This window comes from Microcebus murinus, chromosome 3 (genome assembly GCF_040939455.1).
Source record: "Microcebus murinus isolate Inina chromosome 3, M.murinus_Inina_mat1.0, whole genome shotgun sequence".
Taxonomy (NCBI): Eukaryota; Metazoa; Chordata; class Mammalia; order Primates; family Cheirogaleidae; genus Microcebus; species Microcebus murinus.
Genome location: NC_134106.1, coordinates 45574513 through 45591513, shown reverse-complemented (window position 1 = coordinate 45591513; position 17001 = coordinate 45574513). Strand labels below are relative to the sequence as shown.

The window sequence follows — 17001 nt, the reverse complement described above, 5'->3', positions numbered from 1 at the left end:
AGCTTTCAGTGAGATAGTGACACTTTACTCTGGTACTCTTTTCCTATTGAGAATCCAGGTAATGTTTTGATAGGCAGAGATAGGGTTGTGAGGATACCAAATAGAGGAAAATCATTTGTGTGGTAGAAAACACCTGATCTCATAAATTGGAGGGTTTTTAGATCTGTTTTCTTAAGATACTTGGAATTATTGAGTGAAGTTAGCAAAGCAGAGGCAACTATTTTCCCTAGTGAGTAAATTGAGATGTAAGGGATTTTCCCATTTCATAGGGCTAGTAGATGGTAGATTGGTAGAGTCATATTCTGGTTTATTTTTCCTTTTATTGTCTCTGCAGTGCTACCAAGAATGATCTTAAAGTCAACTAAACATTCAGACTGACAAGATGACTATAGGCTACATTTAGAATCACTCTGTTTAGAAGATTATAGGATATACAACTAGTTCGCCAGACAGTATTAAGCATCCCTCTTCACATAGTTGGCTGGTAGTCATCTTCCCACCAGATGACAGTTTGGGTGCAAGATGAGATTCACATTGGGTGTGTGTGTGAGCTGCCCTGGCTTTGAGACCCCATGTTCCACATGTTCCATTACCTCTTGCAAAAACTCCAAAGGCATAGATTTAAGATCCCCAAGATGAACATACCAATTATAGGAATTGCTGCATGCAGAGAAGGTTAGAGATTTGGCTTCCTATTAGGTATTTACACTTTTCCTAGTCCAAATAGGTGTCATTTTTCCCATAAGCAATGTTGCCTAGTAACAGAATTTTCCGGTTATGTCAGGTTTCCAGAGAAACAGCTAACTAAATTTGAATTTCTCAAGCAGAAAAGGAAGTTTGTTCACCATTAGCCCATGCCATCATTGCTGGTATTTGTCACAGACATTGCCGTGGAACATATATGGTTACAAAATAAATTGTATGTATTTATGTATTTTTCAGCCATACATTCTCAGAACCAGAGAATAAATTTTAGAACTGTTTAGTTAAATAAAGGATTATCCAAAAAATAAAGTAAAACTTGGTACCAGACTTGATGAATCTGTTTTATGTCCTGAATTTTTTACCTTATTAAGCAATATCAGTGGGTTACAAATAAAATCAACTTCATAAAGCTACTCAGCCAGAAAATAAGTGAGTTTTGGTATGGATTGGTATATGTGTTCCAAGTTTGAAAGGTAGAGATTTAAAACTCCATCATTGTCTTCTACTTTCAGCTATCTTGACATTACTGTTGTGGAGTAGCTTCCTGCAATACACTTGTATTCAACTGGAATTATACTGTTCTAAGCTTTTTGTTTTCCCCCTATGAGATGGGGTCTTGCTCTACGGCCCAAGCTGGAGTGCAGTGGCACAATAATAGTTCACTGCAACCTCCAACTTCTGAGTTCAATCAATCCTCCCACCTCAGCTTCCTGAGTAGCTGGGACTACAGGCGAGTGCCACCGTGCCCAGCTCATTTTTTAAAATGTTTATAGAGATAGGATCATGCTATGTTGCCCAGGCTGGTTTCAAACTTCTGGCCTCAAGCAATCCTCCCACCTCAGCCTCCCAAAATGCTGGGATTACAGGAATGAGCCACTGCACCCACCCTTAAGCTTTTAGTACTACATATGAAGAGGCAATATCATTTCAAGATAGACTGTGAAAGTTAAATGTGAATAGGATAAGGCCTTAAAGTAACCACTAAATTAGTATGAGAAAGAGTTATAGCTAATATGATCAAAAAAGGGAAATAAAATGGAATCATAAAAAATAAATCCAAAAGAAGGCAGAAAAAGAAGAAACAGAGAACAAAGTACAGATTGTACAAATAAAAACAAACATTAAGATGGTAGTTTTAAACCAAAGCATGCCAATAATCACGTTAGATATAAAAAGTCTAAACACCCTAGTTAAAAGACAGAAATTAATAAACAAAAAGGCAAGAGCCACTTATATGCTGCCTATAAGAAACCTTGATGGAAAATGATACATCATTCTAAAACTAATCAGAAGAATGCTAAATTGGCTATATTAATATTAAACAACAGGCCGGGCGCAGTGGCCCACGCCTATAATCCTAGCTCTCTGGGAGGCCGAGGCAGGTGGATTGCTCGAGGTTAGGAGTTCAAAACCAGCCTGAGCAAGAGAGAGACCCCGTCTCTACTCTAAATAGAAAGAAGTTAATTGGCCAACTGATATATATATCAAAAAATAATTAGCTGGGCATAGTGGCACATGCCTGTAGTCCCAGCTACTTGGGAGGCTGAGGCAGTAGGATCGCTAGAGCCCAGGAGTTTGAGGTTGCTGTGAGCTAGGCTGACGCCACGGCACTCACTAGCCTGGACAACAAAGCGAGACTCTGTCTCAAAATAAATAAATAAATAAATATTAAACAACGTAAATTTTAGAGCAACAAATAGTACCAAGGCTAAAGAAGTTCATTTCACAATTATAAAGGGGTCATTCCAGCACAAAGACATAACAACATTAAATGTGCACCTAATAATAGCTTCGAAATATGTCAAGCAAATGTTTATAGAACTGCATGGAGGAAAACAAATCCACAATTATAATTAGAAGCTTTAATACCAATCTCTCAATAATTGGTAGAAAAAGTAGAAAGAACTACATCTGCCAAATAAAGACCTACAGCTAACTTCATCCCTAATTATGAAAGACTAATCACTTTTCCCTTTTTTTTTTTTTTTTTTTTTTTTTTTTTTTTGAGACAGAGTCTTGCTTTGTTGCCCAGGCTAGTGTGAGTGCCGTGGCGTCAGCCTAGCTCACAGCAACCTCAAACTCCTGGGCTCGAGCGATCCTTCTGTCTCAGCCTCCCGAGTAGCTGGGACTACAGGCATGCGCCACCATGCCCGGCTAATTTTTTATATATATATCAGTTGGCCAATTAGTTTCTTTCTATTTATAGTAGAGACGGGGTCTCGCTCTTGCTCAGGCTGGTTTTGAACTCCTGACCTTGAGCAATCCGCCCGCCTCAGCCTCCCAGAGAGCTAGGATTACAGGCGTGAGCCACCACGCCCGGCCCACTTTTCCCTTTTGATCAGGAACAAAGCAAAGATAATGCTCTCCCTGTTTCTATTAAACACTCTACTAATCAGTGAACTAAGAAGAAGAAAAGGCATAGATTTGAAAGGAAGAAGTAAAAACATCTTTATTCATCTATGATAGGATTATATTTACAGAAAATCCTCAGGATTTCTCAGAAAAATCTCTACAGCTAATATGAACTTATCATTATCATAGGATAAGGGTCAATATATGAAAATCTGTTGTATTTTTTATATATTAGCAATGAAATTTAAAAGAAATACACTATTTACAATACCATAAAATAACATGAAATACTTAGGGATGACTTTAAGGAAATGTATGTAAGATCTCCATACTAGAAACACCTAAGGAATACTTTTTAATTTTTTTAACAAAATGGAATTAAACTGCTACCCTAGTAAATTAAGTACCATGTTCATAAATTGGAAGACTCAATATTTTTAAAATGGCAGATCTCCCCAGATTGATCTGTCAGTTCAACATAATCCCAATCAAAATCCCAACAAGGTTTATATATAGATTAAAAAGTTGATTTTAGAATTTATATTAAAATATTAATCATATATTGGTGAGAATTTGCAGCAACTGCAACTATCACACATATTGGTAGGAATGGTAAGATGTTATAACTAATTTAGAAAACAGTATGACAGTTTCTTATAAAGTCAAATATACCTAACCTATCAGCTGACAGTTTTCAAGGAAAATGAAAACATAAGTAAATGGATTTTTGTAACAGCTTAATTCATCATATTAATAAACTAGAAATAACCCAGTGACCATCCCAATTAAAAATAACTGGGAATAACACTTTGATCAACCTAGTTGAATAAGCAAATGTTGGTATATACATATAATGGAATATAGCACAGCGATTGAAAAGAAATTGATACAGTCAACACATAGATAAAGCTTAGAAACATGCTCAGAAAAACATATACATAAAAAAGGATTATATACTCTCTGATTTTATTTATTTTTAGAATAAGCAAAACTAAATTTTGTTGAAGGAAATCAAAATGTGGTTGCCTGGTGAGTCTTTCTAGAGTAACGGAAATGTAAATGTTCTGTCGCATTGATATATAGGTTACATGGATGTATGCCATGCCTAATTACACTTAAAATCTACATTAGAAACTATGTAAATTATACCTTAATTTTAAAGATTATATTATCTTTAGGAACCATTGAAAATTTATGTATGTATATATATATATATATATAAATTTTTTGTTTGCTTTTGTTTTGGTGATAGGGTCTTGTTTTGTCACCCTAGATTGGTATACAGTATGGTGGCAACATCATAGCTTACTTGCAGCCTCAAACTCCTGGGCTCAATCAATCCTCCTGTGTCAGCCTCCCATGTAGATAGTGCTGTAGGCATCTACCACCACACCTAGCTAATTTTTTTTTTAGAGACAGGGTCTCATTCTGTTGCCCAGGCTAGTCTGGAATTTCTGGCCTCAAGCAGCCCTCCCATCTCTGTCTCCAAAAATGCTGAGATTATAAGCATGATAATTTATAATATTTTTAATTTTAGTTAAATTAAACTTTGACAATTTTTAATTAGCTCTAAATTACTTTGTTACATTGATTGTTTTATCTTGATTCAGTTTATTCATTTCCTGTGTATATGTAGAGATTTCTTAAATTTTTTTTATTTATTTAATTTTTTGCTACCTACCCCCTTTTTTTTTTTTTTTTGTTTTTTTGTTTACAAAATACCCTCAGATTCTAAATTTTTTTTTTTTTTTTTTTTTTTTGAGACAGAGTCTCGCTTTGTTGCCCAGGCTAGAGTGAGTGCCGTGGCGTCAGCCTCACTCACAGCAACCTCAAACTCCTGGGCTCAAGCAATCCTTCTGCCTCAGCTTCCCGAGTAGCTGGGACTACAGGCATATGCCACCATGCCCGGCTAATTTTTTCTATATATATTAGTTGGCCAATTAATTTCTTTCTATTTATAGTAGAGACAGGGTCTCGCTCTTGCTCAGGCTGGTTTCGAACTCCTGACCTTGAGCAATCCGCCCGCCTCGGCCTCCCAGAGAGCTAGGATTACAGGACCGTGCCGGGCCCCTACCCCCTTTTTTATGGTTCCTTTACTTCCTGTATTAATTAATGGTACATAAAGTAAAGGAACCATAAAAAAAAGAAAAGGAACCATTTTTAATGCTTAGTTGAAAGAACAATGGGCTAAAAATGAGAAACCATGAGTTTATTCTTAGCTCCCCTTCTGTTAATAATGGCATATGTTTATAACTTTTGTAAGCCTAGAAAAAAGGGCGGTGTGGGAAATTTTTATAAGCTAGGAGACTGTAAATGCTGTCACTCATCTATTTTTACTAGGCTGTTAAAAAAAAAAAACTTGGAAAATCAGGATCCTAGAACCCCTCTTTATTTTTTTTATTTTATTTTTTTTGAGACAGAATCTCGCTTTCTTGCCTAGGCTAGAGTGAGTGCCGTGGCGTCAGCCTAGCTCACAGCAACCTCAAACTCCTGGGCTCAAGCGATCCTCCTGCCTCAGCCTCCCGAGTAGCTGGGACTACAGGCACGAGCCACCATGCCCGGCTGATTTTTATATTATATATATTAGTTGGCCAATTAATTTCTTTCTATTTTTATGGTAGAGACGGGGTCTCGCTCAGGCTGGTTTTGAACTCCTGACCTTGAGCAATCCGCCCGCCTCAGCCTCCCAGAGTGCTAGGATTACAGGCGTGAGCCACCTCGCCCGGCCTAGAACCCCTCTTTAGATCACTTACCAAACTTTACATTACATCCTATCTTGGTATCTTGGCATGTTTTTTCTTTAGTCTCACCTCATTATTTCCTAACTCAGTGGTAGCAATATTAGTTTATTGTTGAGTCACAAGCTTTCTTAAAGTTTTGCATTAAACTATTAAACATTTCTATACTTGCTTTAATTTAAAGGTTGGGGTTAATTTAGAGATTTATGGTAAACATCTCCTAGGATAAACTAGTTATTCAAGATATTAGTAAATTTAAATTGAAGAGAGTTATTAAATTAAATCTGGCAATTTTGGTCATGTAAGATGAACAGGTTATTAGTAGTTAGTAATCCAAGGATATATTTTATCCAGGATTTTCTGATGTGATTACACCCTAAAATAAGAGAGACAACTCAAAACTGAAAACTTCTGAATAAGGCTAGACAACATAGCAAGACCCTATCTCTACTTAATGTGAAAAAAAGAAAAAAAATCCTGAATAAAATACATCTTTGGATTGTTCACTCCTTATAAGAGAAATTACAGTAATTACATGTGGATTAAGATCTTAATAAAGGAGTCATTTATGACCCTTAAAAATGTTCTAGAAGAGAGATGGGATGAATAAAACATTTTTCCTTAAAAAAAAAAAAAGAAGTCATTTATGTATTAACATTGTTCATTCTAGGTAATATATTTTTATTAAAAGGGCAGGCATTTAAAGATAATTCCTCAACTTTAATTTAGGTACCTTTTTAAGATTATTAACATGTCAAATCGTTACTTGTTCTTTATATACAGATCTCTAGATTGGTTCTAGATAGCTCTGAAAAGAATCATTAGTATTTAGCAACATTATCCACTAATCTATTCTTCAGGGCCATTTTCATCACAAACAATAAGATTTGAAATTACAGAATATGTTTTAGGAACATGGCACATAAGCAGAGTATACTTAATATTTCTAGGAGGAAAGGCCTTGCTTTTTTAAAAGCACAAATTGTGATCATGATAATAATTTTCATATATATTTCATACATATCACAAAATTTTTACTGTTTTTTTTTTCTTTACACTCAAGTGATAGAGTTTATCACAGTTTTAAATAAAGTGTCTCTCACATTCACCAGACCAGGGCAGAGTCAAATTCATTGTGAGTAATACAAGTTTGGTGATTTTTTTTCTCCCCATTAAAATATTTTAAATGAAATTTTAGGTGAAAAAAAATTATGAAGCCCTCAAACAGAGACAAGATGAGGAGAGGATGGTACAGAGCTCTCCTACAGTATCTGGTGAAGATAACAAATGGGAGCGAGAAAGTCAAGAAACAACAAGAGAGCTTCTGAAAGTTAAAGACAGATTAATTGAAGTAGAAAGAAATGTAAGTATTTTTTAAATTTTGGTAGGAATACTTTTTTAGAAAATTTTTCTAATCTGGTTTTGTATTTTCATGACTGATTTATTTTATAATATAAAAAAGACTGAATACAGGCCGGGCGCTGTGGCTCACGCCTGTAATCCTAGCTCTTGGGAGGCCGAGGCGGGCGGATTGCTCAAGGTCAGGAGTTCAAAACCAGCCTGAGCAAGAGCGAGACCCCGTCTCTACTATAAATAGAAAGAAATTAATTGGCCAACTGATATATATATAAAAAAAATTAGCCGGGCATGGTGGCGCATGCCTGTAGTCCCAGCTACTCGGGAGGCTGAGGCAGGAGGATCGCTTGAGCCCAGGAGTTTGAGGTTGCTGTGAGCTAGGCTGACGCCACGGCACTCACTCCAGCCTGGAAAACAAAGCGAGACTCTGTCTCAAAAAAAAAAAAAAAAAAAGACTGAATACAAATATCTTGATTACATAATAAAAAAAACAAAAAAACAAAAGACTGAAGAACTAATTGATGTGCATTTTTTCATTATCCTCATATAAGTCCATCAGCAGGCTTTGTCAATTCTATCTTGGAAAGATAATCCTCACCCACCTACTCTTCTAGCTCTGCTGCTACCATTCAAGTCGAGATACTGTCATCTCTCACCTAGACTATAGAATATCCTCCTAAATGCCCTCCCCCTTCCACTCCTAACCCACAAAAAATCTATTTTCAATTCAGTAGCCAGAATGATCTTTTGAAACATAATCTACATCTTGTCACTTCACCACTTAAAATCTTCAGTGGCTTCCCATTTCAATGAAGATAAAATCCAAATTCTTTTGTGTCATTCCTACCATTGCTCTGCCTACATCTCTAACCTTAGAGATACCCTTCCCATACCCTCCCCCTTTTTAAATCTGGAGATATTATTATGTATTAATATCTGGAAAATGCTTAACTCCTTGAACATAGTAAGCAAATTCTGGTCATATTGGCCTTTTTTTTGAGACAGAGTCTCACTCTGTTGCCTGGGCTAGAGTGCCATGGCATCAGCCTAGCTCACAGCAACCTCAAACTCCTGGCCTCAAGCAATCCTTCTGCCTCAGCCTCCCGAGTAGCTGGGACTACAGGCACGTGCCACCATGCCCAGCTAATTTTTTCTACATATTTTTAGTTGGCCAATTAATTTCTTTCTATTTTTAGTAGAGACAGGGTCTCACTCTTGCTCAGGCTGGTTTCGAACTCCTGTCCTTAAGTGATCCTCCTGCCTCGGCCTCCCGCCTCGGCCTGCTAAGATTACAGGTGTGACCCACCACACCTGGCCCATATTGGCCTTTTTATGTTTGTTCCTACCTCAGAGTCTTTTTGTTTGCTTCCTCTGCCTGGTACAGATGGCTGTCTCCCTCAGCATTTGGGTGTCATGCCATGTATATACTAGAAGAGGTCTTCCCTGACTCCTTCCCCCAGTAACGTAGCTGTCCCCAACCTAAACTATTCACTATCACTCCACTGCCTTAGTTTCTTCTTAGCACTTTTCACTAAGTGAAATTATTTTTAAAATTCATTTATTTGTTGTTCGTCCAGTGAAAAAAAGCTTCCATGAAAGCAGGTAGTTTTCTTTTTCATTACTGTGCCTTCAGTATCTAGAATAGTGCCTGGTAGGTAGTAGATACATAATAAATATTTGCTTAAATGAGTTCAATAAGTACTTGATAGTAAACAATAAGTAAACTCAACAACAAATATTTACTCTTCAAAGATGAATTAACTTAAGGAATTTACATAACAAATAAATTAGTTGTGGTTATTGTTATTGTTTTTATTTTAACATAAAATTAATACCCTTTATTTAAAATTTGGAGCCCTAAAACCAAAAATTAATCCCCATACCATTGATTTCTCCTTTTTCATTAAAAAAAATCACTATTAACAGTTTATCTTTCTAGAAAAATGTGGTTTTTCTGTATATAGAAGTATATTTCTTTTACAAATTTTTACCTGTGGAATCATACTACATAAAGTTCTCATTTGCATTTTTCAGCTATGTTATCTTGGATATCTCTCTATTTGAGCACATATGGGTGTATCTCATTTTGTTTAATAATTATTCCATTGTGTAAATGTTACCATAATTTATTTAAATAAATCTCACATTTCTGGCCATTATGGTTATTTTTAGGTTTTTCTGCAATGAAAATCTGTGTATGACCACGTTCATAGGCTACTAAGTTTCTGACAGTAGAATTGCTAAAACAAAGGAGATATATATATGCATACCTGTGTGTGTGTGTGTAATTTTAATTGATATTTTTGTATTAGCCTTTAAAAAAAATCATACCTATTTTCAGTCCCACTAATAGAGTATATATATCTTTCCAGGTTAACAGTTGGTATTACCCAGAATTTTAATTTTATTAAAATGATAAGAGAAAAATTTTAATTTGCATGTTTTAAATTATGAATGAGGTGTTATGCATCTTTTCATATATTTGTTGGCTATTTATAAATACCTTTTTAAATTACTTAGTGATATATATACCTCTATCGCTTAGATTCAGAATTACATTTTAGAAAATTGAACTGTCATGTATAGAACTGTCAAGTTCTATAAGGTAAATCTCTTTTTCCCATTGTCTTTCTTTATAAGTTTCCATTGGAGAAAAAATTTCTTGGTTGTCATGTTAGTCATTTTAGCTAAAAGGGTTATAAAAATGGTTAGTCCTATAATAGACTGGTAATTTTTGTTTATTTGCCAGTATTATATTTATTCACTTTCTTTTCTATTGTAAATTTTTTTCCTGCTCTGAGATACCTTCTCAGCTAATTCTTCTATTCATTATCTATTATAGGAATCTTTCTTATTCCTAGAGCTATCTGGACTAATCATATAATTTAGTTTCTAAAGTGCTAAACTACAATAGTATTTCACATATGTAAGTGAAAAATGGTTCACTTCTTTGTGTCAAGATAGTATATAAATACATGAATATTCCATAGTATTTTTTCCAGTGTAAATTTTTTCATCCTTTTTATTTGAACAAATGAACAAAAGGGAAGTAAAATATCCAGACCCATCTTAAAGAATTTTGCTTCATCAGTTTGAGTTTATGGTATAATATGTGGGTCTAAGCATCACCTGCCTTTTACATAGTGGCATGGATTATATATATAACATGAAAGCCAATAAAATGAATGTTATCTTTATATAGAGATATGATAAGAATGATCTTCTTATACATATTACAGTGATAGACCAATTATTGCCTTTTTGTATGTTAAAGTTTTATTTCTGTTTTCTGGAGGGTTCTTTGTTTATGCTTGATGCTAATTTATTTTTCATGAAATTTTATTTAGAGATAATGCTGTATTATAATATCCATGACAAGCATTTTAACATCTATCACATTAAATATAATGATCTACATAGTAATTTACCTGTTTAGCTATAAAAATTGAAATATGGCCACATGTACTGGAAAAATTGAAAATGGTATGTTTTGTTTGGATATGCTCTAGAAGTCCTTAATTGGAATAGAGTGTTGGTATTTTATACCACTAAAATAGTAAAGAATTTTATACCACTAAAATACTAAAGAATAGGTATAACTAAAATAACTGAAGAAAATATGTAACATCTGTTAGGACTATTATGGGCTAAATTTTGTAAACAGACGGGTAAGATGGTTCTCGTAAAACTTCTCTTACAAATAATTATTTAGCTGGTATTACTGGAACCACCACTCACCTATGTATACATTTCCCTTTGGCACACCACCTTTCCTGGACATAGCCCCACTTATTCTGGACACTCTGGCACTCTTTTTAAAAAATATTTTTGAAAATTATAAATAATTTTATTTTTTCTTTATTTTTTTTGTCAAAAGGCCAACAAGCAATACTTTGGCACTTTTTTTTTTTTTTTTTTTTTTGAGACAGAGTCTGACTCTGTTGCCCAGGCTAGAGTGCCGTGGCGTCACCCTAGCTCACAGCAACATCAGACTCCAGGGCTCAAGCAATCCTCCTGCCTCAGCCTTCCGAGTAGTTGGGACTACAGACATGCGCCACCATGCCCAGCTAATTTTTTTGTCTCTATATATTTTAGTAGCCCAATTAATTTCTTTCTATTTTTAGTAGAGACGGGGTCTTGCTCTTGCTCAGGCTGGTTTCAAACTCCTGACCTTGAGCGATCTGCTCACTTTGGCCTCCCAGAGTGCTAGGATTACAGGTGTGAGCCACTGCGCCTGGCTTACTTTGGCACTTTTGAGCAATATTAAAAGCGTATAACTCCCTCCTAGTTCTTGGGTCAATAAATATATTAAAGAATGGAATATTTTATTTTGAGGATACTATAAGGCAGATGGGACACAGGCACAATTGTATATGAAGACATTAAGAAGTATTATTGCCTTCTTTTTCTTAGATTAAATGTCTGTTTACAATTTAGGATAGTGAGGGAATGTTTTGGTTTTTTTCTCTTTTAAGATTGTTGGATTTTTTTTGATCATGATGGTAGTAAGTGCTCATTGTACAAAATTACAGCATGTTACAGAAATATGTTTGATGTTTTTTTTAATATCTATGGGTATTTTTCTTTTATTAAGAATGCTACACTGCAAGCAGAGAAGCAAGCATTGAAAACTCAACTGAAGCAACTTGAGACACAGAACAATAATTTGCAGGCTCAGATTCTTGCACTTCAGAGGCAGACAGTGTCATTACAGGAACAGAATACCACTCTTCAAACACAGAATGCCAAGCTTCAGGTTGTAATGTAATATTTTGGGGATGTGCAACCAATTTCTTGAATTATGCAATTAAAATAAGGGAGGCTAACCATAGGAAACATTATGTGTTAGTGAATTTAACAATTAATTGAAGATATATTAAAATGTTTTAATTTAGTGCCATGCCAGACTTTCATATGTCAGCATTTTTAAAATGTCAGAGCCTCTAAATACTAATTAATAAATTCACTCAATAAATATAAATGAGCAAAGATAATTTATATTTACTTTATGGTCTTATCAGTTTAGTTGTTAGAAAACAAGACAGCATAGGAATGTTGTCTTTAGACTTATCCTTACTTAGTTCAAAGGATCCATCTTTCTCTTAACACTACCTACCAGAGCAATCAGGTCGTAAAGAATGCAACTGTCTGAAACCTCTTAAAGAGCAGAAACAAGTTCCCTTTCTGAATCAAAAAGTTCTTCCTTTGTAACCTTTTTCTAAGTGATAAAGGAAATACTAATCTAATTTGAACTTGAGAAATTTCCAAAAGTAGTTTTTCAGGTCTGTCAACTCCTAAATTCTTGAAATGATAAACTTGCATTTCAAATTATATACTTTTTCATAATTAGAATGCAAGTAGTTGCTAATCACCTTCATTTAATATAAATTCAACCCAAAACATATATATGTACAAGTATATATACATATATGCATCATATATAACACTTCCAAAAATCAAAATTAAATGGTAGCCTTATTCTTTAGAAAGCTAAAATCCAAATATTCTCAGTGTAATGCAAATGTGTCTTCTACAATGTATTTAGAGTGTCCTCAAGTTAACAATATAAAACTTTTATTTTTAAAAAAGAACATGAACTATTTTTCTTGTCTGATAACAATATGTATTTTTATAGGTTGAAAATTCCACCCTTAATTCCCAAAGTACCTCCCTTATGAACCAGAATGCACAACTCCTAATCCAGCAGTCTTCCTTAGAAAATGAAAATGAATCTGTAATCAAAGAGCGAGAAGAGCTAAAATCTCTCTATGATTCTCTGATCAAAGATCATGAAAAGCTGGAACTTCTTCATGAACGGCAGGCTTCAGAGTATGAATCTCTTATCTCTAAACACGGAACTCTAAAGTCTGCCCACAAAAATCTTGAGGTGGAACATAAAGATCTTGAAGACCGGTAATTTATTATATTTTATTGTGTTGTGAATTTAAACTCAGTTTTCTTCAAGTTGTATAATAAATTCTATATATTAAATATATCTAATAGGTAATTTATGTAGGAAATTTGTATAAATTTACATGTGTTTTGTGTGATACTTATTAATAAATTACTCTTATTTTCCTCATTTCTAAAATGTTTTCTTTTTTGAAAATATTATAAACCAAATGCCTAACTTTTTTTTCCAGTTACAATCAGTTACTAAAACAGAAAGGACAGTTGGAAGATTTGGAAAAAATGCTCAAAGTAGAACAGGAAAAAATGCTGCTTGAAAATAAAAACCATGAGATGGTAGCTGCAGAGTACAAGAAACTTTGTATTGAAAATGATAGGTAATATTTATATATTTTAATTCTGTATTATGCCTTACATCCAAAGTGTATACTGTCTCCTTTTAGTACCAACCATAATTTGGACTTAGAATGTTAAAAAATAGAATAGACTGTTTGGTACAGTCCTTTTTATAGTAAAAATGAATATATACCCCAGAGCAGTAAGTATGTTACCCAGCAAAATCATGCAGTTAGTTATAGAATCAATTATTCAAATGCCTATTTCTCCCATTTTCTCTTATTGTTCCTCTCTTGTTTTCAGCTACTGAAGGGTTTTTTAATTGATACATAATAGTTGTACATATTTGAGGGGTACATGTATATTTTGATAACTGCATACAGTGTGTAATGACCAAATCAAGGTATTTAGGATATCATCACCTCAAACATTTATCATTTCTTTGTGTTGGGAACATTTCAAACCTTCTGGCTATTTTGAAATATACATACAATAAATTACTGTTAACTATAGTCACCCTACTGTACTGTGGAACACTGGAACTTATTCATTTTATCTAGCTATATGTTTCTACCCATTAATCAGTCTCTCTTCACCCCATTCCCCAGCCTCTGGTAACCACCATTCCACACTCTATCTCTATGCCATTGACTTTTGTAACTCCCACATGAGTGAGAATATGTGATATTTGTCTTTCTCTGTCTGGCTTATTTTTCTTAATGTAATGACCTGCACTTCCATCCATGTTGCTGCAAATGACAGGATTTCATTCTTTTTCAAGGCTGAATACTACTCCACTGTTTCTATATACCATATTTTCTTTATTTATTCATCCATTGATTGTTAGCTAATTAAGTTTTTAAGTTAAATTATATAACATTTCTGTGCCTTGATAACATTTACATACTTTATTGAAAGCCGAATATAATTAAACCTGATTGTTTTTCTCTGTCTCTCTCTCTTTTTACTAGTCTGCTTTCCCAATTCTTTTGTCTTTTGAAATTACTACAAGTGAGCAGCCCCATAGTTTCCTGGCTGATTGATTTGTACTTATATTTTTAACTGTGTTATGTATTAGTGATCTCATATTGCCATGGGGCTATTATTTTTTAACTGAAAGCCTTGGAAAATCAAAACTTGCCAACTGTAACCCTTCTGCTTCATAGGAGTATATATTTGGCAGTTTTTCAGAAACCTTTAAAAGGTTAAACAGCCTAATCATTTGCACCTATGCTTATAGTGCCATAGCTTGAAGAGAGCTGAAAGGCAGCACACAAAATGCAAGGAGGGGTCATTGAGTATTTGTCCTATTATGAATTTAAGACAATCCATTTTTAGATTTAAACTTATCTTTTCCTTTAAAAAAAATCTTAAATTTCTAAAGTCATCTTCATTTTCATGTTCAACAGTTTTGAATTTAATTTCCTATAGTTACAAGAAATTCGTTACTGGGGGATTTGAACTTCCCACAAGCTCAACACCAAGTTAGATTAAAAGGTTATAGGATATATTCATACAGTATATATAGTAGAAGATTAAAGTTATAGATATAGATATATAGTAGATATATAGTAGAAGATAAGTTAGATCATACAAGGACAAGGGTCATTTTTATTATATACAAAATATTGGGGAATACTTTTTACCTAACCTTTTTCTCTTGAGGGAGTCAAAATTAACTGGGGATATAGTTCATGAATTTCGGTATTCCTTCCAAGAATCTAATTGTGATATTACCGAGGAGCCTCCAGAGAAAGAACTCAGCCAGAATGAAGAAGAAATTGAGAATCATGAGATTGAGAAAATTCTCCAGGCTTGGAGGGAATAGTGGTTCTGAAGAGAGTATTTGCTCTCAAATCTATTCTTGCCCAACTTTTATAGACTCATGTCTGTGTTCTAAGGAAAGAAAAGGCTTTAAGTGGAATAAGAAAGAGTTGTTTCACCAGAAGTATTTATGAAGAGTTTGCTGAGGGATAATCATTCATTCATTCCTCCAAATAGCCTAAATTTAATCTTAGATAATGCCTAATCAAGAAAGTTTCTTCACACATGTAATCCTAACACTCTGGGAGGCCGAGGTGGGAGGATCACTCAAGTCAGGAGTTTGAAACCAACCTCAACAAGAGTGAGACCCCGTCTCTACTGAAAACAGAAACAAATTAATTGGCCAACTAAAAATATATAGAAAAAATTAGCCAGGCATGGAAGCACATGCCTGTAGCCCCAGCTACTCGGGAGGCTGAGACAGAAGGATCTCTTGAGCCCAGAGTTTGAGGCTGACACTATGGCACTCTAGCCCAGGCAACAGAGTAAGACTCTGTCTCAAAAAAAAAAAGAAAGAAAGTTTCATACATGAAATAGGTTGTCTTAGCCATTTTAGAATTGCGTTTGCTGAATTGCATTTGCATTTTGGTAATAATGTTCTCAACTTTCAAGGACAATATAAAAAACTCAAAAAGCTCATCTTAGTATTTGCCAAAGAGATATCTAGGACCTTGCATATTATCTTCTTATATTACCACCACCCTCTTGCCATGAAGCATCAGCAGGAAAAACTTTCACCACCACAGGTACTGATTACATAGCTGTCTATATGTTTCAGTGAGGTTTAATCAGTTGTTTAACTCATGGTATGCATTCATTCATTCATTGATTCAACCTAATTATTTACTGTATGTTTCTGGTCTTGCCACTTATTTTACTAAGTCTTGATTATTTATTAATTATTCAAGATATTATGGCGGTACAAACATTTTGGTTACATGTAATGCATTTGCCTCACCCAAGCCAGGGCTATGAGTGTGTCCTTTCCACATACAGTGTGTTCTCTTTCCATTAGCTATGGGTTTCTTGACCCCCACCCTGTCCCCTCACACCTGATTAGTACCCTAAGAGTATTACTATCATGTGAACACCTTAGTGTTGATCAGTTAGTACCAATTTTATGGTGAGTACATGTGGTGAATGTTTTTCCATCCTGTAATACTTCATTTTGAAGGATGGGCTCAATCTCTATCCAAGATAATACAAGAGGTGTTAGTTCACCATTGTTTTTTGGAGCTGAGTAGTATTCCATGGTATATGTATACTACATTTTATTAATCCACTCATGTATTGATGGGCACTTGGGTTGTTTCCAGATCTTTGCAGTTGTGAATTGTGCTGCTATAAACATTCGAGTGCAGATGTCTTTATTATAGAATGTCTTTTTTTCCTTTGGATAGATACCTAGTAGTGAGATTGCTAGATCAAATAGTATTTCTATTTTTAGCTCTTTGAGGTATCTCCAAATTACTTTCCATAGGGGTTGTACTAATTTGCAGTCCTACCAGCAGTGTAAGAGTGTTCCAATCTCTCCACATCCACACCAGCATTTGTTGTTTTGGGACTTTTTGATAAGGGCTATTCTCGCTGGAGTTAGGTGATATCTCATTGTAGTTTTGATTTGCATTTCCCTAATGATTAGAGATGTTGAACACTTTTTTATATGTTTGCTGGCCATTAGTCTGTCTCCTTTTGAAAAGTTTCTGTTCCTGTCCTTTGCCCATTTATAATACCAGCGCTGGACTACCCAACACCATTAGCTTTTTTTGATAAATACTCA

The 17001-nt window shown here is 34.5% G+C and overlaps 1 protein-coding gene across 18 annotated transcripts in view; it reads left to right on the top strand.

The window, feature by feature from the left end:
* The window catches only part of CCDC88A (coiled-coil and HOOK domain protein 88A), a 120963-nt gene that overhangs the window by 78122 nt on the left and 25840 nt on the right, over positions 1 to 17001 (top strand). For all 18 annotated transcript variants that reach the window (XM_076000785.1, XM_076000782.1, XM_076000786.1 and 15 more), the window contains 4 exons: positions 6994 to 7158; positions 11746 to 11907; positions 12787 to 13064; positions 13295 to 13438. In XM_076000785.1, the coding sequence (XP_075856900.1) occupies positions 6994 to 7158; positions 11746 to 11907; positions 12787 to 13064; positions 13295 to 13438 (749 nt within the window). The remainder of the gene's footprint in view (positions 1 to 6993; positions 7159 to 11745; positions 11908 to 12786; positions 13065 to 13294; positions 13439 to 17001) is intronic.